Genomic DNA, 23,303 nt, shown 5'->3' on the forward strand with positions numbered 1-23,303 from the left:
ATCTAGTCGGGAGTGGTGCTGACTGAAAACAGATGATTTGGAGCGATTCGCGCGCCATCTGTTGGTCATTCTAAGGACTTATTGAACTACCCTCGTACCTGTAAGATGCTGATGTTCATTAGACGCTAAAAGAGGCGATAAACGAGTAACATATTTTCGCTCTTTGCTTTTTCCATGGACATCCCTGATCTATTACCGTTATATTTTAGACGAGTTAATAGTAAACCCTCTGTCAAAAATCTGCTTCTAATAAAAGCTTCAAAATTCGTAAAACAAGGGAGCGTTTGAGGGATCTTGTAAGAAAGTAAAGAAAAGGAGGACAACTGGTAAAAGAAGTATATGGAAATATGATAGTGTAGAGAGTATAGGAACTAAATTGAGTGAGAAGAAGGGAAATAGAAAGGGTATAGGAGTGAAAGTATACTAAAATTATAACAGTGATCACGAGGAGTTGCAGGGCAAGGCGGTCGGGGTGTAATTGGTATAGTGTTATATGGGAATAGAGGAATGAAAAGTAGTCACGGTAGATGATATATAAAAATAATAGCGGCAATGAAAATACATGGCTGCCATGTTTTGAATTAAGACGGAATGGGTAATGGGTTGGGTGCTTTCGATCTAGCTCAATGTAAGTGAACTCCCGAACGCTTAGTTCAACTGCACGCAGATTAATTAAGGAACTAGACGGTTCCTAGAGAAGCGATTTACATATTGAAGGATAGAAGAAGTAGCTAAGGAATAGAGGAAAGAGGTGCCTAGGTGGAGAGGGGGGGTGAAAATGGGATTCAAAGGTTGTGTAAGGTAGAGAGGATGATATAACGATAAGGAGGAAGGAATATTATGGTTAATAAAAAGTGATAAGTTTGAAAAGGGCAAGGAGAGAAGTGATGATGGCAAGGGATTGGTGGGAGAGGAGGTCTGTATTAGATGAATGTGGGAAGAGAGGTGTAATAGGTGATCACAAAAGAAGGTATATACGAATAATATAGGTAATATTTTAACTGTATCAGGTGGCGCATATTTTCGATTTAATCTTAACTGGATCTGAGAGCAGATGGCCCATAGTTTGAACGAGAACGGAATGGATGATGGGGTGGGTGCTATCGATCTAGCTCAACGTGAGTGGATTCTACGAACGTTAAATTCAACTGCACGCAGATTAATTAGCGTTATTGCGAGCGACCATGAACCATAGAATTGTAGATAACTCATGCTCCGCGAACGTGACCTAGGTGAGAACCCACAGCTGCATCTGACTACAATCATTGAGCACCAAAAATACCATTCCAGAGTCATAGTAGGCACAACCTGCTCCCGACGATCCATCTGCTTTTGTCAGGTCTCTCTGTTAATGAAACTTTACCATTCATCATCAGCTATTATTCTTAGAAGCGAAATTATAGACCCTATCCATTTTTGATTAAATTTTCAAACCGAGAAAGTGTAGGATAAAGCGGAATACCAGGATTTATCCATTTCACGATTTGATGTTGCCTTTTCTGGATAAAAAACGTATGTTCCGCTTCGCCGCAAATTGTTCACTAAGCACCGTTTTATATTGATTAAAAGTATGCTGTAATTTTTAATATTTGAATTTGGAATGATTCGACTTAGCTGCAAACTCGCTAATTTGTTTGTTGTATATTATCAAAGTTAAAATGAGTTTGATAGTTTTTAATTTTAAAAAGAAAATTGCTTTTTGCAAATTAGCCTAAAAATCTACAAAATCTTGCTAAATGCAAATTTGTGTCAAGGACTTTTATACTGTTAAATAATGTGTGATAAATTGTGCTTTTAAAAATATTTGAAATTACAGCTATTAATTCCTATAATATGTGAAGTATAAAATCGATTATGGGTTACACAGAGGAAAACGTTTTAACCCAGAAAATTCTTTTAAACCAATATGATACAGTCTATTGAAACTTGAGATCCAATATGTATGTGCAGCCACACATAGAAGATATAGAAATAGAATAGCGAACATTACACCGCCATTACTTCCCAAGAATTTGAAAAGTCATGAGGAACTTTTCTCTTCCTGAAACCGATATTGAGTAGATATATAAAAGCCAAAGTGAATACATTTTTGTTCTAGAAAGAATTCTGTATCATTATAAACATTTATATTGTAATAGTGTATTTTCCGTAGGTAAATGGTCAATGAATAATCAAGTTCAAACCCAATAGAAATATGAACTACATATTATTTTTCCGGGCATAAGAATTTTACTTGTTTTTTTATTTTAGTAAATTTAAAACTAATTTTGATCTGATTGACCACTTATATATAAAAGCTCATATTCGAAATGAAGTGATGATAAAAAAGTGTAGCTGGAACTTGAAGAATTCCGATCGCAATTCTGAAGGAAAATCGACTGAACAATGGCAGTGGCGAAACAATAGAAAATGATGACAATAGGTTTGAAAGCATCCGGATATCTGAATGTTCATTTTCTAATGAAGGATGTAATAACACGATATGAATAAAACCTCGTATAGATATTAAATAAAAGAATTATAATTTTCCAGGAATAAATAAATGCTTTTGTGTCTTTATAATAGAATATATTTCTTGTTTGCGAGGTATTAAACTTTACGATTATCATCGAAATTTGGAACTGCCTTAATGAAGTTTTTTTTTAACAAACAAGAACCTACTTTTTAGAGAAGGATTCTACTAAAAAGATAAATTCACAGTATTTTGCTAAGCATTTATGAGTCTCAGGAACCTGCCCTCATGTTGCTCGCTTCCCGATTTTCGGGTTCAGTGCTCACCCCATTAATAGCTATTATTTTAACCCAAACAATATTTCCCCCTAAATTCAGTCAAAACTGTTTAGGACTATAAATTGTAATATGAAGAATGACTCTCAAATTGAGGTATTCTTTTGAATACTCTTCAGCAACTCCAGATCTCATTGCTCCTGTCATTGTTAGACATGTCTATTTCAACAACACTCTATCATTAATCATTCTTCCTTTCAGGTGATCTCCGAGTACTGCCGTTCTCGTTTGCAATCCAGACCTTTCACCCACATAGTGATGGATATGTACCGAGAAATAGTGCGTTCACCCCAATATGCAGCTAGAAAACGAGCCCTTTTACGAACAGCCAATAAGAATCTATCGGCAGCGGAAGTTCACCACAGACACCCACGTCAGTACACCACATCAGGTCAACGATGGTCAGGTGGTTATCGCTTTTCCAAACACAACCCCAAAGTTGACGGGGCGCTTTTCAGAATCCAGTCACGCAACTCCAGATCTCATCCAAATCTTTTGGGCCTATCAGCGGATCCTGAAAGTCCCCTGCCACGATTCCAGTCCCAGCTGGACATGATTAATGCAGCTGATAGACTCGATCCACCATCAATTGCGTTTAGTCATTCGAGAACGGGTTCACAACCACTAGCCATTACTTCTCATATGAGAAGTAACGGAGATTTGATGGAAAGGCAAATCTTGTCTAATCTGAGAGAACAGTACCAGTACCAGAGGCATCAGAGAAATGGAGTTCTCGAATTGCCTCCTCTAGTGAAACCCTTTCTCAGTTCACAGGATGTGAGGGTTTATGGAGGAAATGGTTTGACGAAAATAGGCCAGGATCAGGAGCAACATCATGCAAGACCTATGAACGTTAGAAAAAATAATCCTACCTGTTTCTCATCTTCTTCGTCTTCAGCTTCCTCTTCCAGACCAAATGGAGTACAGCAGAAAGAGTCGACTTATGAGCCTCTAGTCAGTCTACCTAAGGTATGTTTCATACATTTAATTTTAATTTGGGAAATAATCTCATTTGAATTTTGATATTATGTTTTTGGACTAGGGTTGTTATTTAGTTTTTAGTAGACGGAAAGAAGGTTTTTAATCTATTTGTCTGAAATTATTTTTGTTTCAGGCTAGATTATTAAGACCGCCATTCGATAAAAAAAAAACTAAATAATACTCCATAAAAAAAATAACGTTGAAACTCAATTTCTCTGTAAGATTGGAAATAAAAATGTTTACAAGACTTGTAACGGCGACGTCGTTCGCTTGTAAGTGACTCTGAAAGAAATTATCACCAAGGCGACAATCTGAAGAAACTTTTTCCACCGCTAAAAGTAAAAGCCATTTTGGTCTTTATTAGATCAAACATTATCGTTCCGTCGAAAAAAAAATTAATCTCATTTTTCGAGTTTGAATTAGAACTTCGATTAAGTAACTGGTTATTAAAATATACCGCTCACAGCCCGTTCATGCAGAATAATTGTATTGTATTGTGGCCGCGGTCGAAGAAAACCTGTAAATGAGGAAAAAGTCAGGGATTTTGAAAAAAAAGGAAGAATTTAGGAAATCTCTATGAGAAGAACTTCAAGTAACTTTAAGTAATTCCAAGAATTTGTTAATAGACTTCAATAATTTTAAGTTATTTTAAAGATTCTTGTGTATTTTTAAAATTTGCTAGGAATTTTCAAAAGCTTTCAAAATTTTTAAGGCATTTCAAAGAAGTTAAAATTTTTTAGGTAATTTTAAAATATGTCAAAGAAATTAGAACAGAGTTCAATAATTTGAATAGTCTTGAATGATTTTAAGTCTTTTCAAAAGATTTTAAAGAAAGACATTTTTCAAAGACTTTAAAAGGTTTCAAGACATTTTAGAAGACTTTAAGGGAGTTCAAAGAATTTTAATATTTTAGATCATTCTAAAAGATTCTAAGAAATTTTTTATTGATTTCAACCATTTTTAATTATTCCAAAGAATTTAAAAGATCGGTACCTTTTAAAAATTCCAAGGAATTTTTAAGAGATTCAAAAAGATTAGAAAAAATTTTAAATATACATTCAATAACTTTAAGGAATTGCAAAGAATTTCAAGGATTTTACGTTTTTTTTTAAATTCCAAGGACTGTTAAAGAGATTTTAAAAATTTCAAGAGATTTAAAAAAATTCGAAATATTTTAGGGCATATGAAAAGATCCCAAGAAATTTTTAATAGCTTTCGATAATTTGAAAGTATTCCAAAGTATTTAAAAAATTTTATGGTATTCTTAAGATTCCAAGGAATTTCCAAGAGACTTAAAAAGTTTCAAGGGATTTTTAAAGATTTCAAGGGATTTTAAAGAATTTAAATAATTTTGGAGCATTTTAAAATATTTTAACAAATTTTAAATATACTTGAATAATTTTAAGGGATTCAAAAAAATTCAAAAGATTTTAGGGCGTTCTTAAATATTGCAAGATATTTTTAAGGTATTTAAAAAAATCGAAATATTTTAGGGTATTTAAAAGAATCCCAGAAAATTGTTAACAGATTTGAATTTCTGGATTTTTCAAGAGATTCAAAAACTTTTAAGGGATTTTAAAGTATTTCAAGGGATTTCAAAGAATTCGAAATATTTTAGGGTAGTTTCAAAGATTCCACAAAATTTTCCATTCATTTTAATAATTTGAAGAGATTTCAAAGAATTTTAAAGGCTTTAGGCATTCCTGAAATTCCAAAGAATTTTCAAGAGTTTAAAGTACAGTAAGACTCTTCTATAGCTCTCCCTTCTATAGCCTTTCCGAGAATTGACCCCGCGTCGAAGGAAGGTGCAACAGAAGGTGCGTGATGTGAGCGAAGGTTTTAACATTTTTTCGACGGAATTAAATATAATAAAAATAAAAATTAAATATAAAATTAAAAATTAAAAAAAGAATAAAAAATTGCAAGGAATATTTTCTAAAAGTGTTTCAGAATATCTTCTAAAAATATTTCAGAATATTTTCGAAAAATGTTTCAGAATATTTTAAACGATTCCAAGAAATTTTCAATTCCGTTTTTTATCAAGAATTAATTTTTTGTTGAAAATTCAACTGCTTGTGCAAAAGGTGAACCACTTTGTTAAAAATTTAACTGTTTTCTTAGAAATCCTTTTTTATAAATTTAAAATTAATTTTTTTATGCTTAAATGTAATTGTTCTATTTTTTGTTGAAAACTTATCTTTTTTATCTGAAAATTAGGCTTTAATGGTATTAAACTAATCATTTTGGTTAAGGTTTCCTCCTTTGGATAAAACTGCAAAATTATTTATTTGGAAACAAACTTTTTTGTTGAAATTCCATCTCTAGTTCAAAATTTAACTATTTTGTTAAATATATGTTAAATTTATTTTTTTAAATTAAAATTTACATTTTTTATTTGAAAATTCAACCATTTTTTTAAATTCATTTATTTTGTTTGAAAAAAGATCCTCTTTTAGTAATAAAATAATGTTTTCGTTTGAAAATTCATCGTTTTGTGTAAGAATTTAAATTAATAAATTAAAAATTAAAATATTTGTTTAAAAACTCAACTATTATATTGAAAATTTTTCTCATTGGTTAAAAAGTTAACTATTAAAAAAAAATTTATTTCTTTGATTGAAAATCTGTCTTTTTGATTTGGAAATCCAGCATGAAGTTGTTCCCCTTGAACAAAAAATCTATCCAGTCGCTTTAAATGTGACTTGATGCAAGGAGGCCAAAAAGGGAGGGTGAAAAATGGATTTCAAAAATTAATTTGATTGTTTTTTGAATAAAGTCTACTTTTTTCTTTATATTTTTTATTGTCGATTATAAAAATGTTCTTGTTACTACAGTTGCGATAAGAAATGACCCTGAAATATCTGAGATTTAAATTGATAATGTGACTGCTAATATTATACAATATTTTTTTATTGACAGTTCTAATAACTCGATAATTTTTAATTGAAATCTTCACGAACAGATTATAGATTCAAATTCAAATATGAAAAATGTGAGGAAAATTTCACCATTAAATCTTTCTAGATTTTAAACATTGTTATTCAAAGCCTTGATAGTTAGATTTATATTTAATAATTTTATATGTAAATATTCTAAATTATTTGGTTTCAATTGTAAGCGTAGAAAATTATCTGGTTTTTTAAATTCTTTGAAATTGTTAGAATATCAAATTGAAAGACTTTACAGTTGCACAAGTTCCAGTTGAATAGATTTGTACTTAAACAATCTTGAATTAAGTCCTAACAGGATAAATCATAAACATTTAAAAATTAAGTAAATAATTTTTCAACTTCAAGCCTTGAAAATGAGAAAATTTTAGAACTAGAAGCATAAATAATAATAACAATAATACAATCAACAATTTGAAAATGTCTCATTTCTAAACCATTAGAGTCACTTTTAATAATTAAATGTTGAGTGTTTGAGCATGATAAAATGATAATACCATCATTTTGGCAATACAAAATATTCTCAGTTTTAAATTAAGTTCGAATTCGTTTAATTTTCAATGTCCCCTTATCCACATTTTTTAATTTAAACTTCCCATTTAAAATTACTTTATTCTGATCTTTTTTCAGAATACTCCAATTTTAATTATTTAAAAACACGAGCCTTTATTATTTTTGAATTTTCTTCTGAGAGTATTCTCGTTTGCTTTAAACACATTCTAGATGAAATGTGTAACAATCTGTGTTTTTCTTTAATCATGTGCATAACTTAAAAATAATAAAAATATTGCAGAAAAGTTTTAATAACGCTTGAAGAGATTAGGATACTTTTTTTAGTGTGCATACATTTTTTATAGGTAAACAGATTTATTTTGTGTTCAATTTTATCGGAAATATACACAGAACTCCGACGTAGAAACATTAAAAATGTGAGCTTCGGCAGAGATAACTTCGTATTAAAAAATCTATTTTGCTGGAATATTTTGTTGAACTTTTGAGTTCAAAAAATGTAATTAAAAACGGAAGTATAAAATTTAATGTAAGTATAATTTAAATAAAAATATCCCATTCCAAACGCGAGTTACTAGACGTTTTGTTTTAATTCATCCATCCCAAAATAAACATTTATAAATAAAAACATTCCATATTGTACAATTTTGAATCTAAAGACTTACAAATTAAACAATTTAACCCTCAAACTGTAACTCCTTTATGGCCCCTACTAAAGGTACACTTGTGCGAATCTGGCTTTTGCATTTTCAACGTCGAGTATAAAAAAAAAAGATTGAGACTAGATCAATTTTGAACACATCTTTTTGTGTGAAATTTCCTGCTGAATCTAATGGTTCCATAGAAATTTGGATTATCATTAATTTCCCCTATGATAATTTGTTATAAATAAAGTGGTGTTTTTGAAAAATGACTTTGAAAAATCTGACTTTGAAAAAATGACTTTGAAAAATCACTTTGCTTCATTTCGTTGCATTTTATTCAAATTAATTCAACTTTGTGGGATTTTGCAGTTCAAGGAACACACAATCATGAAAAAATATTGTTTATGGCGAGAATGTGAATCTCGTACTTTTTCCGGTAAGGCAAAGTTGGGGTCTTTTCAAATGCATGATTTACAGTTATGAAGGAAGGGAAATGGAAGTAATGCAACGATTACAAGCAAATATTTTTATTTAAAATTTCTCTCGATTCTTTTCAACAAGAAATGCTTATTATTCGCGACATTTTTGGCATTCGATACTTTACACTCTATTCAATTTCATTGCCACGCATCTGGTGGAAAAAATAACATTTTTTGCAAAACTTATTGGAAAATATGATTAAAAATCAATAAATAACAACTAAATGTACATAAACATACTTACATTCAAAAAACGAACAAAACTCCTTTAGTTGAGAACAATATTTAGAAATTCCAGCTCGCAACACTTTACCACACGTAAAAGGTACACAGGTGCTGATTCGCACTAATTCGATTTTCTCGTTCTTCTATATCGAAGAGATCAACGAAACTGGAACTAACCAGAATTGGGCCTGAAACCTTGGAGCGCAGCTGTCTATGGTCAACTGCTGCCAACGTTTCAAAAACTGAGGTGCGAATTCGCACCAGTGTACCGTTTGAGGGTTAAAAATACTATACTAATTATTTATAGTCAAGGAATCTACTGAAAATTAAAATTTTTTAATTCAATCATCTGAAATCCAAATTTTTAGATTTAAACAATTTCTTATTAGTATTCTTCGTAAGTTCTTTTTAAAATTTTTGTTTTCAAACTAGAAATTCAAACTTAAAATGCTCTAAACTGACTTATTTTGCATATATGTTTGATAAGTTCGAAATGCATGTCACGTTGTTAGTACGATTATTTTCAAAATGAATGAAGTTAGTTAAACGTTAGTTAGTTAAAAGTTAGAGAAAAGATAAAAAGTTTTGAAAAAAATAATAATTGAGTTCGAATTTTTATTCGAAATTTAGAAAGTAATTTCATTTTACCCAGATAATTAATGAAACAAAAATAACTAGGAAACCATTAAGTGGCAGTACTTAAATTACGTAACAGGACAAGGGAGGGAGGTCGAGACAAATTTTTAGGATTCGTTACTTTTTTTTAGGATTCACTTTTTGTTTAAAAATCACATTTTGTTGCTGATTGATCAACTGAAATCTGTTTTGAATAAAAACTATTTTTTCTGAAAATTTTTTCAATTGAATTTAAAAGTTCATATTTTTCAGTATGAATATTTCATCTTTTTGTGAAAAAATGGAACTGTTTTGTTGAAAATTTAACAATTTTGTTAAAAAGTAATCCATTTTGGTTAAAAATTAGACTATTGGGATTGGAAAGTGAAATTCTAACTCTTTTTTTAATGTTTCTCTTTTTGCTTATAAAATTCATCTGCTTTAGCAGAAATTACATATTTCTTCGATAAAAATGCAACTATTTTGTGAAAAATTCAAAAAAATTTATTTAAAAGTCATACTTTTGGGTTGAAAATACTGCTGTTTCGTTAAAAATTTAACTATTTCATAGAAAATTTACTTTTTGTTTAAATTTAATATTTTGGTGTTGAAAAAGCACTGCAATCTTTTTTGGATGAAAGATCAACTTTTTAAAAAAAATCGTTTTGTATTAAAAGTTCATCTATTTTATTACAAATTTCATATTTGTTGAATTATATGGAATATGCAACAATTTGTTCGCGAATTGAACTATTTAGTTAAGAATTTATCCTTTTTAGTTGAAAAAATTCGTTTTTTTGGTTTGAAGACTCCATTTTTTTCGTAGAAACTTATTTTTTGTTAAAAAGTTTTGTATTTTTATCTTGAAAAGTCGACTGAAATATTTTTTGGATAATAATTTAACTATTAAAAAAAAAATTTAACGACTCATCGGTCTTTAGAAAACATTTTTTCTTCTATACATGCAACTACTTGGTAGATAATTTAAGATTTTTTTATAAATTCATACTTTTTGGTAAAAAATATGTCTTTTTAGATTGAAAATTTAATTTTTTTTTCGTAGAAACTTATTTCTTGTTTAAAAATTCAAAGTTTGATCGTGAAAAGTCAACTGAAATCTTTTTTAACAGAAAATTCAAATATTATTTTCAAGATTAATCTTTTTAAATAAAAAATTCATCTATTTTTATTCTTTTTAGAGAAAATTCGTCTTTTGGTTTGAAGGTTCAACAATTTAGATAAAATTTTATTTCTGTCGTGAGTGAAAAATATTTATTTATTGAAAGTTCGACTTTTTTGTTTTTAAGTTCTTTTTTTTATTTAATGTTTTTTTATTGAAATATAAACTATGATACTTTTTTGTTTGGAATTTATCTTTTGAGGTTTAAAAGTCAACTATTATATTCAAAATTTAATCATTTTGTTGAAAATTTAAATATTTTGTTTACAAGTAATATTTTATAGTAGAAAAGACTTTTTTTGTTTAAAATAAATTAATAAATTTAAAAATTGTAAATTTGTATCTGAAATACTGTTTTATTCCTTTTATAAAGGATTCTATGTCAAAAATATTACAAGATTAAAATTCTGTTATTTGAATAATAATGATCAAGGAAAATAAAAAATTACTTAAGGAAAAATCAGAGAATTTTGAATATGAAGTTCTTGGATACCCAACCTAATTCTACTAGCAATAACTATCAAAACATTTCTGGAAACTAATTTAAGTATGGTCCCTATGGTACTTTGTTAAAATAGGCTTAACTTTTTTTTTAACTTTTAGAAGATTAATTAACGTATTTCAGATTTTTTAAGACTTTTCGACCGCAAAAAAACATCGATTGAAACTTTTTTATCCACCTCGAACTTTGTCATTCCAAGTCAAGATCTGAAATATTTAATATTTTGTATAATTTGTTAGCATTTTATTGCGTACTAGAAAATTGTTGTTCATTTTATTGCTGTAAAAATATTTCAGTTTATATACAAAAAAAAACTGAAACCTGATTCTTCATACGGAAACACCCAAACTGACCCGAACTTGATCCAAAATTAATCTGAGCGTTTTGTTTTTTAGCTACTGGTCCTTTATTCCTCTGTTGTAATTTTTTTGTTATGACTTTCCCTCTTCAGGTTATTAATTCACAAAAATGTACGCATAAATAAAATACATATAGAATATGTAATTCTTGGTTGGGTTTGCCCGGAACCCCTGGATACCGAGTTTAGAGCCAATTATTAGCCAATTGTTTGTAATTTTAGTCAACTATACTAATTTAAATTACCTTTAAACAAAATTCCAACAAAAATTCCGACCTTACAGCGGTTCAAATTAGTGCTGGGTATGAAGTTACAAAGAATTGAGATCGTCAGAAAATTTGCCTCTTGTGACAAAAGGTTATTTCTTGACGTAAATGGAATTTCCTTTTAATTTTAAGATGAAGAAGATTTTTATTTATCTCACAGGAAGCCTTTTGTACCAAAATTTTTACTGATGTGACTAACTTCACCTAATCTTGTAGCGAAATAATTATTTAACCACAAGTTAATCGTTTAATCGAACAATTGGAAAAACTGGTCTTACACCAAAATAATTGTCTTCTTGGATATGCATGAACATTTGGTTGAATCATACAAATTTTTGTTGATTCAACAAAATATTAGCCCTCAAGCGGTACACTCCAACCGAGCATACGTAAACGGTACACTGGTGCGAATTGGTTTGTTTGAAATGTTCTTATTAAATTGTTAATATATTAAAGATATAATAAACAACCATCCTATATCACACATATTTAATATATATGAGGATAATCCGCTGCAACTGTGTTTGCGTAAATGCCAACAAAATGAAGAAACTGTGGGTGCGAATTCGCACCTGTGTAGCGTTTGAGGATTAAATTATCCCGACCAATTTTTTTGCATCAACCATAAATACTCCATTTGCCAGAAGATTTGGTTAAAACGACAAAAAATTTATTTTGGACACCCGAATATTTTGTCCTACATCTTTTAAAGATGCTAACGTTGTCATGTTTGCATTGCAGGAAGATATTTACGCTATTGTTGACTTAGCACGAAACGGACGTTCCGGTACAGCGTTACAAAAACAGCTCTCAAATCATCGACTACGGAACTTAAACCAAGAAAGTAATAATGAAACAAGCAATCCATCAATTCCCAAACCGATGACCGACCATTTTCGGACGTGCATCGTAAATTCCAGCGTTGAACAAAGAATACAAGAGTACCATCGAAATCCTGTGTCTTCCAGTCATATTTCAGATATTTATGGATCAGTGCCACCAAAAAATCCTCCGATAATCAGCTCAGTAAAGAGAGCCGTTTCAACCACTCAAATTTCGGATGCGGAAAATGGAATTCCAACCAAATCTGCCACAAGGTTCGTAATAAAACAAAATTTTTATCTTTTCCTTTTAAAATAAATAAAAACCGAAGCCTGTTTCCGCAAATGGGTATTGATTAGATAATTTATTTCTTTTGTGCATTTTGTGCAATCCTATGCAATCTCATGTACAAATTTCGTAAATATTTTTCGCGTATGGAAAAATCTTAAAAGAAAATCAATACGAACATAAAGAATGTTCTAATATTGAAAAAATTGAAAAGTTGATCAACAATTTTTTTAATATTTGATCGACTTTCAAGAGATTAAAAATATTTCCTATTTCTAGTGTTTTCTTAAAATTTCCAGCGATTGAAGAGATTCCAAGGTATTTCAAGAGATCTAAAGAATTTCAAGGGATTCTCAAGAATGTTGAAAAAATATTGAAAAAGTTGATGCAAAAAATTGCAAAAGTACAAGCGAATGATTTATTTATTTATCAGGAATTTTTTAAGAGATACCTAAGGTTTTCAACAAATTTCGAGTCTTCTACTTTTTTTATGGTGTTTAAAAGGATTTTATAGGATTTCTAAATATTTCATAAATGTTTTAAAAATATTTCTTCGGCTTTCAAGAGATTAAAAATATTTTCTCGGATTTCAAGCGCGTGACAAACATTTTCGGTGATTAAAAGGAATTCCAAAGGATTTCAAGAGATCTAAAAAATGTTAAGAGATTTTAAATAATTTTGTAGAATTTCCAAAGATTTCAAGATATTTCTAAAAAGCTTTTAAAAATAAATTATATAGAACTTGTTAATTGAATATCTTTAATTTATTTTAAATACCACAGTATTCCAGTAGATTTTAGACGATTTCGTCAGATTTCATAACAATTTTCCCGGGGTATTAAAAATTTCAAAACATATCAGGAGGTTTGAGGGGATTCCAGAAGATTTCAATACATTTTTTTCGAAAAATTTCAAGAGTTTTCAATGGATTTTAGACAATTTTCACGTTTTTTAAGAGTGTCAAGGGATTTCAAAGAATTTTTAAAAACTTTTAAATACTTCAATGGATTTTGAGTGAACATTGAAAAATAAATGAAATAAACTTTTTGAAAGATTTCCAGCAATTCTAAGGATTTCACGGATTTTAAGGTATTTCAGGAAATTTTCTAAGATTTTGGGGATTTTATTAACTCTCCAAGTATTTTTAGGGATTTCTGAATGCATATAAAATACATGTAAATTTCTTTTATCATTTCAAAAAAAATTTTATTGAAACATTATGAAAAACATAAGTCTTTTGTACAGATTTATATGATTAAAATCCAAATTTTGATTTCTCTTTTAATCCTGTCGTTTTCGTAGAAGATTATAGTAAATTTTAGACTTTTTAACATTTCGGCATAGAAAGCTTCTAATTGTTATACAATTTTTCGATTTTTAATGAATAATTATTAAGTTGATAATTTTGTATTAAAAATAAACTTTTTCTCAAAATAATGAATAAAATCTACAAAAAACGTAATCTTAATCGTTTACATTTTTTTTAATTGGCTCATTTCTAGAAATATTTATGAGTAATTATACGCTGTTTGTAATTTAACGAAAATTCCACAAATTTTAGAGAATTTTGCCTACATAAAGTTCGGGAAATTCCCGAAATTTAAGGTATTATTAAACAATAGCGTTGGTAATTTTCCTCATCAAATCTTGGAGAAAATCCATAATTTTTTAGTTAAAATTCGACGAGAATGTTTCGGGAATTCTCCCTACTAAACTTTGAGGAAAATTACCCAAGTTACGTGGAAATTATCGTCAAAACAATTTTTAGGGAAAACTCTGCAAGGCAATTTTTACAGTATGTTCATGGACTTTGAAGTGATTAATACTTTTTTGAATGAATTTTTTCAATCACCAACGATTTTAAGGGATTTCTATGGATTTTAAGCGATATTAAGAGACATAGAAAGTTTTATTTCATTGAATTTCTAGAGGTTCTAAGCGATTGTAGAGATTTCAAGGGATTTAAAGAGATTTTAAGTTATTTCAAGTAATTTCACAAAATTTAAAGCATTTTATTTAATCTCTAAAGATTTTAAAGATTTCTATAGGTATTTTAAAGTTTTTATTAGATAGCTCCAATGAATAAGTTTAATTCAAATTATATTCAAAGAATTTCAAATGATTTATACTTTACAGTAAATGAAATTAAATTTTGTTTCAAAAGAATTTTTTCAGATTTCAAAAATTCAAGAAGAGAAGATTAGGATTTACAAGACAAATTTTTTTAATTATAAATATTTCAATAGATTAAAAATTATTTATGAATGTATGGAGAGACTTTAAGAGATTTCAAAAAGTTATTATATAGAATTCCTTAAAATAAAACCGAAAATTCAAAGATCAAATTTGGACAACTTACCTTTATTATTGGACGTTAAATATGATTTTAAATTTGATTTGAATCTTATTTAAATTTCTTAAATTTTATTCACAAATTTTTGCTGTGTAAAGTTTATTTGTGCAGAATCGCTATTTTTGTGTACTTTCTTATGAGAGGCTTAAAATAAATATTTCCCTTGTAGTTTCTCTATTTTTTACAATAATTTTTTTAATAGTTTCTTAATTTTTATTACTATGCTTAGTATCCTTCCGTTGTATTACATATAATATTTTTCTGCAAAGAATTTCCTATTATCGATGAAATCTTTTGCATTATCTTGCAATCTTGCATTTTATTGTATATCAAAAATCCGAGTAATTAAAAACTCGGTCCAGTATAATTAATCGAAACCGGTATTTAATATCCAATTAGAGACGATATCAGTATCCTATGAAAATAGAGCTTTCATGTTGTTTTCCGCTTTTAATGAGCTTTTTTTTAATTAAACGCCCTAAATTGAAAGCATATGTAGAAAATGTGTATAAAAGAACTGAAACGTTTAGAGATGATGGTGTTGAAGACGTTTAATGTAAAAGAAGAGTTTTTACTTGGAGCTAGGAGTTTAATTAAATTTACCCCTTCAACGTGGTTCTTCAACTGGGCGACATAATGTCTACCGTCTTCTTATTAGTTCGTAAGCTGCATCGAAGTTGTGTTTTAATTTGAAAGCACGATCTAATGAGAGTTTAAATTTAAACTTTTTTTCTAACATACACATAAGTTGATTTTACCAATTTTACTTTGAAAACAAATTACAAGAAAAATTTATATTGATAAAATCTCGCGCTCAGAATATTAAGTGTTACGGAAATAAAAAAAGTCTTTAAAAATAATTTAGCAAATTTGAAAATAATAATGTTTGAGTAAATATTATTTATTATTTATAAAATAAAGTTTTGTGTTCTTTCATTTTTTGTATTTGTCGAAAAATAATTCCTTATAGATTGCAACTTAAGAAAAATATTTTATACAGACAAAACATTTTTTTTCTAACACACGCACGAAATGTTCAATTTTCGACGCATGTATTGCGTGCGGGAAGTGACAAATTCCGAAACCGTGGTAAAAAGCAGTTAGAAAAACACTTTTTCTTGCTGCTGCGTTTGCGCTCTTTGAGTAAGATTACTATTTCTTGCTGTTGCGCTTGCGCATTTCGAGTCAGAATTACTTTCCAGGACTATCGGAATCATAACCTCACTTCATTATGATTTGACGCTTGAGAGACTGATTGTGAGTAGTGAATAGTTATTGGACATACTCGAAGTGATAAGTTACCATAAATTAGTAATAAATTACCATAAATTGCCGATAAACTAGCGAAAATTTTGGAAACTTTTAGAAATCTGAAATTATGGGTAAATTGATAATTTTTAATAATTTTCCAAAAATTACCATACATTTTCAAAAAATTGGTTTTTATTGTTTCTCAAATCGAAAATTTCCCGCATTTGTTAGAAAAAATATCGTGTGCTACAGGAGCTAAAAGTAGGCAGTTGAAACTCTTGTGAAGTTTACAGTACTTGTCATCGGCTCATCTTCGGGTCGTCTCTGGCTCGTACAGCTAACTTCACACACGTGTGGAACTGTCTACTTTCCGCACTTGTAGCACAAAATACTATTGTAGGCGCTATGGGATTACAAAAAAAAAGTTTCGTAACCCATCAAGACATTAATAGACCCATAATTAATAGACCCTACCATAGAAAGAAAAAGAAGGCCACCTCCGAGTACTCTTGTTTTTTAAAAATTAATTTATTAATTGAAATTTGCCTTATTTTTGCGTTTTGCTTTTAGAATCGTAGCGAAAAACGGACCCAGGGCGCGCCGTGGTAAACCAGTTCAAAGAGCACCTTCCCGCTTGTACAGAGCAATTGGAGGACAAATGAGGAATTTTGATAATACTCAGTTTGTCGGACCAGAGTTTGTCATACGTGCAAATCAACCTTCAAAAATCATGACAGTCGGCGACATAAAGGTAAATATATATGGTTTGAATAAGACTTAAGCCAATTAGAACTATTTTTTTTAAGTTTTTGACTAGATCTTTATACAGTGAAACACTTTAATAGCCCTTCCTTCTATAGCCAGTCCGAGAATTGAAGCCGCGCCGGAGGTAGGTATAACAGGAACTGTGCGGGGGCCGCGGGGTCTACGTTTGTCACTCAGGCGAGCAGCCAAACGTGAACAAACAGAAGCAGAGCGGGCTACAATGAGTTAATTCACACTCAAGGTCAGCCCCAAAATCGGCGGTATAAAAGAGTTTCACTGTAATTATAAGTCATTATAATTGAAGAGTCAAACATGAAAAAGTCGTAACCCACATTTATGATTTTTGTTTGTTTTGAAGGTGTTGACTAGATCTTTACGAGTACATATTTATATTTGTAGAGTCAAAAATATAAAAAAAAAACGTAACGATAAAAGTAAAAATGTTCTATTATTTTCGAAGTTCTTTTAAATTTATTACCACTATTTATTTTTGTCCCGTCAAGTTATACATTTATTAAAAAATAATCAAAAATATCCCTCAAAATGTGTGAATGAACTGCTACAAAATTAGCCATTTTTTATTTTAAAACTTTCCGCATAACTTTTACAGCATTGTATTATTGAAATTCCGTACACTAAAAGAAAAAGTAATGTTTCTGCACATTTTTCATACGTTTAAGAATAAAATTCATAACTTTTTAGCGATTTTATTCGATAACTTATGATTATTTTAATGTCCCATATTTGGACAATTGTTGTCGAAGTTGCCTAAACCGGGACGAGTTGTCGCTGACTGTCTCAGTTTCGGACACTTAACTTGAGTTGCGAAATTGCGTTTCTATTACTGGGACGATCACTTTCACCGTGTTTTTAATTAAATGTCAATATTATAGATTTATATGAAATATTGATAAGATTAATATTATCGATTTACTTTTTAAGATAAATTAAGTAAATTAACTTTTCTGTTGAAAATTTCTATTTTCAATTTAAAAATTTAACTCTTTTGAAGAAAACTCATGTTTTTGACTTTAAAATTCAACAGTTTGGTTAACATTTTTTTCATTTCTTGACTGAAAAATGTGTTTTCATTAACATTTCAACTACTTTCTTGAAAATTCGTCTTTTTGGTTTGAAAACGTGTCTTTTTAATTATAAATTTTATTTTTCTTGATCAAAAATGCAACTGTGGTTGAAAATTGATCTGTTTAGGCTGAATGCTTCAGCAGTTTGATTAGAAGTTCGTTGTTTTTTTAAAAATTAATTCGTCTGATTTCAATATGTAATTAAAATCTATTTTGGTTATAATATCAACTATTATATTTTTTATCAGAACTTAACTTTTTTGGTCAAACTAATACTTCGATTTTCTAACAAATTCTTAAATTTTTAAATAAAAAAGACTAAATTTCTACCAAAAAAGATTCTTATTAAAAAATATAATATTTGATATTTGAAACGAAAAATGTTTTAATTATAAATTAAGCGTGACATGATTTTTTAAATAAGATTTTTGATTTAAAAAAGAAAAATATTTTTACCAAATTCATGAATTTTCTACCTAAATAATATCATTTTTAACAAAACAGTTGCATTTTTCTCAAAGAAAAATGTAATTTATAATTAAAGTGACACATTTTCGAACCAAAAAGACGAACTTTCAACAAAATAGTTGAAATATTAATCAAAACTGATTTTTCAGTCAATACAATTTTCAACCAAATAATAAAATTATTAACCAAAAAACAATTAAAATTGTTTCAATACATTTTTCAATTTAGGTATTAACTTGAATGAAGATGAATTTTAATTCAAAATTTAGTACCGAACAGTTTAATTTGCAAGTAAATCGATAATTTTAGTCTATGATATTAAATTTTAATGCATACTTACTAATTCGTTTAAAAAATTCGATTCGAGTTGGAAAAATTTGAGGTTAGAATTAGAGGTTTCAATAAACTACTTTAAACTACTTTTTTAGAATAAATAATTAAACAGTAATCACAATCCATTCTTGCTTTTTTATTATTCTGTAATAAATTATGAGTAAACTGTGCCATTTTATTTTGATAAATCCAATTGGATTTTTCTTGTCCCAGTATTGGCTTCTTCGGTGTCCCACTTAAGGATATGCTTCAAAATTCCTGTCCCACTAATGGGCGATCTGACTAGCTTTATAAAAATATCAATTTTTATTAATTTACTAAAAAATTACTAATGCATTTTTTGTTCTAATTGATCAAATAGTGTCTTAACCACTTATCATAATGGTTTTTGTACAAAAAATTCCAAGTCCCCATTTTAAAATTGTGTTTATGTGGGTTAGATTTTCCTAACTGTCCCAGTAATGGTCAGTTTACCTTACCACTTTTTTTTAAGGTCTAACCAGATCTTTATGAATATTCATATTTGAAGAGTCAAAAACCAAAAAGACGTAACCATATTTCTGATGTCAAACATCACTATTTTTTAAGGTGTATACTATATCTTAATGGGTAATTATAATGGAAGAGTCAAAAATCAAAGACATAACCCACATTTCTAATATATATTTTTTAAGGTGTTGACTAGAACTCTATGAGTACATATTTATATTTAAAGAATCAAAAATCAAAAAGACTTAACCCACATTTCTGATATCAAATATCATTTTTTTTAAGCTGTTAACTGTATCTTTATAAATATTTATATTTGAAGAGTCAAAAATCAAAAAGACGTAAGCCACATTTCTGAAAATATACGCGGCCTCAAAAAAGCGTTCACATTTTGTTAGCAAGAACAATGAGGACACATTCTGAAAGAGTTTTTTTCTCAAAAAATCGCATCTCAACAAAAAGTGAGGGTTTTGATTGTTGACCCCTGAATTGTTAGTTTTTTCTCGTTACGCGGTAAATAAAACTATCAAAAATGACGTTCATTATTTTTTTTGTATTGTTAATATAAAAAACCTAGTTCTTTTCTACTCTGAAAGATTTTATTATTTACGTTATTCTTTCACAAATAAAAAAAGCAATAACAAAAAATTGAGTGTAATAAAAATACACACAAAAATTTTTAGTTTTACATTTAATTTTTTGGAGAATTTTGATGTTAGTTTTTGACACTATTATAATGAAAAATAAACAAAAATATTGTTATTAACCTTTACAAAAAAGATGAAAGTGAAGCTCTCGATAAATACGACTTTGAGAGTTTTGTACTTCAATCCGGTATGGTCTAGTGGCTAGGATACCTGGCTCTCACCCAGGAGGCTCGGGTTCGATTCCCGGTACCGGAATTTTTTTTAGTTTAAAAAACAAAATCACGATTTTATCTGTTTTTGTTATTTATAATAATAAAACAGTTTACTAGAAGTATTTTTTGAAAAGTGAAAATCGCCCATGTATAGAGGCTTTTCGTTATACTTTATTGCACTTTGGGTCACGTATAGGTACATGTGCATATTTGTATATATTTTTAGGTTAATTAAATTATGATGCAACAGAAGGTAAATAAAGGGATTACAAACCGACTGAATTGAGAAGATTAATTCATTTTTTCTACTTTTATATTTTTAAACTAAATTAAAGTTTAATCTGGGAGAAACACTTCGCCAGATGTGGATTCCAATCTTCAACATGTATTAGGATTTTCACTCAAAATTTACTTTAAAGAAACACTCCAGTCTGCAAGTAATAAAATTAGGAAATATAAATCAATATCAAAAACAATACATTTTCACCGCCTGAACGCACTATTATGACTATAGCAATCCTTGGACTGGAAATATTTTTGTTTTTCGCTATTTCACTATCAGCCACTTATGGCTAATCTAATCTAACCTAACATTAATCACCACTCAAATCATTGACGTCACTCAATTTAAATATTAAGAAATAATAACTTTACGCCACAATAATCTTGTTGGGTGTCAATTATAATTTTTTGGATCAATAAAGGAATCGACACAAATTTAAAATGAAAAATAGAACAAGTTTATTTGACTATTCGGTCAGCTGTGACAGAGACGTTCTCTTGAGGAGAGATAATGAAAATCTGCCATACAATGAAAAGGAACGGAGCCAATGTCCCTTGGCTACGTAAATTTGGCACGAAGCGGCCCTTTATTTCCGATCGCAGTCGGAAAGAGACGAAGTAAAAAATCCCGGGGGAAAACCCACGAGGATAACCCTTGGTATTCAGGGCCCAAGGGCGCCTGGCTATCCTAAGAGTACCATAAAAAATCATAAAAATTAGACACCTTAGTCCTAAGTCCTAAGAGTTACTGGATGGCGTAAATCGGTAAAAGTTTCTAAAATCATCTTAAGTCTAAGGTCTTGTCGTAAATAAAAGTAAATAAGGAAATATAAGGAAATTTTAATGGTTGAAATTTTGCTGGTAATAAATGCCATATGGAAGCGTCCTTCATTGAAATATAATATAAAGAGTAAAAATTTTCCCGTTCGTTATTAAATCTTTAGAAATATAAATATTGTTCAGGGCTGCACAAATCTCATGGCTATTTAATCATATAAATAGGAATATATATATAGAAATAAAATGATATATATGTAAATAAAATACGACGAGATAAAATAAAAGTAACTAAATAAAATGGGATAAAATTAAATTAAATGAAAACAAATAATTGACAAATAAAATAGGTAAAATAATGGTTATGCTAAGCTTATTTTTGTAACTATAAATAAATATAAATAAATCGAAATGAATGAAAATAAAATTGAATAGATTAAACAATTAAAATTAATAAATTTGTTAGAACGGTAAATAAATAATATAATTGAGAAATAAAGTGAGTAAAATTATTGGTATGCGAGGCTTATTCCTGCAAATAGAAATAAATGTAAATAGATATAAATAAAATGAAAAAGAATCAAATAATATGAAATAAAATAAAGTGAAACAAATAAAAGAAAGGAAACGAAAAGAATGAATAATACAACGAAGCAAATAATATAAATTTAAAAAAAAGTAAAATAATGTTTATGTTAAGCTTATTCTTGTAAATGAAAATACATAAAAAGAAATTAATGTATATAAAATTAAATTAAATGCAATAGATTAAACAAAGAAAATAAATAAATAAAAACGACAAATAAATCAAATAATTGAAGAAAAAAGTAAAATAATTGTAATGCTGACCTTATTCTTGTAAATAGAAATAAATTTATATAAATATAAATAAAGTGAGAAAGAATTAAATAATATGAAATTAAAGAAGATGGAATAAACTGAAATAAAGTCAAATGAAATATATGAAATGAAACAAAGAAAATGTTTAAAACGAATTAAACAAATAAGCAAATAATATCATTAAAAATAAATAAAAGAAGTAAAATAATTTTCTATGCTAAGCTTCTTTCGTAAATAGAAATATAAATAAATAGAAATACCGTATAGATGAAATAGGATTAAATTAAATGAGATAAAATCAAATGAAATAAAATAAAATTACATGAAATGAAATACAATAAATAAAAGAATATGGTAAGAACGATTAAAACAAATAATATAAATAAAACATTTAAAACCAATAATTGACAAATGATATAAAGTAAAATTTAATTTTTATGCTAAGCTGATTCTTGTAAATATAAATGAATTTAAAAAATGAATAGGCATAAAATGAAATAAAGTGGGATAAAATATAATAGATTAAACAAATAACCAAAAAGGATAAATAAAAAAAATTAAAAATAATTGTTATACGAAGCTCATTGCTATAGATAGAAATAAAAATAAATAAATAATAATAATAAATCAATAAGACAAATACTTGACAAAGAAAATAAGTAAAATAATTGTTATGCTAAGCTTATTGTTGTAAATAGAAATGAAAATAAATACATTGAAATAAAATGAAATAATTTAAACTAAAATTAAGTGAAATGAAATAAAGTAAAATGAAATACAATAATGAACTAAAATTAAATAAAATATAATAAACTGAAAGAAAATGTTATGAAATCAAATTAGCTAAATTAAATAAGATTGAATAAAATCAGATAAAATTAAGTAACATAAAACTGAATGACATAAAATTAAATAAAATGAGGTAAAATTACATGAAATGAAGTAAAATGAAATTTAAAAAATAAAAAAATAAATAGATTAAAATGAGTAAAACAAAAAAGTAAATAAGATGAATAAAGTCATGAAAATAAATAAGACAAATTAGTGACAAATAAAATAAACAAAATAATTGTTATGCTCAGCTTATTCATATTCAATTTGTGGAGATTTTGAGTGGGGGTTAATGGATATAATTCTTGTTTAAACTATGAGCAGCTAAGTTGAAGCTCACCTTATTCACCTTAACAAAGTTCATC

At 28.2% G+C, this 23,303-nt stretch overlaps 1 protein-coding gene and 1 non-coding gene across 2 annotated transcripts in view; both read left to right on the forward strand.

Moving 5' to 3' along the window:
* Positions 1-23,303, forward strand: part of LOC117179003 — a 107,342-nt gene that overhangs the window by 1,515 nt on the left and 82,524 nt on the right. Inside the window, exons 2-4 of the mRNA XM_033370613.1 lie at positions 2,989-3,756; positions 12,237-12,592; positions 16,780-16,960. Of these exons, the coding sequence (XP_033226504.1) occupies positions 2,989-3,756; positions 12,237-12,592; positions 16,780-16,960 (1,305 nt within the window). The remainder of the gene's footprint in view (positions 1-2,988; positions 3,757-12,236; positions 12,593-16,779; positions 16,961-23,303) is intronic.
* Trnae-cuc lies at positions 20,180-20,251 on the forward strand. Its single transcript has one exon. It is a non-coding gene; the product is annotated as a tRNA-Glu (tRNA).

The sequence above is a fragment of the Belonocnema kinseyi genome, chromosome 8 (genome assembly GCF_010883055.1).
Source record: "Belonocnema kinseyi isolate 2016_QV_RU_SX_M_011 chromosome 8, B_treatae_v1, whole genome shotgun sequence".
Taxonomy (NCBI): Eukaryota; Metazoa; Arthropoda; class Insecta; order Hymenoptera; family Cynipidae; genus Belonocnema; species Belonocnema kinseyi.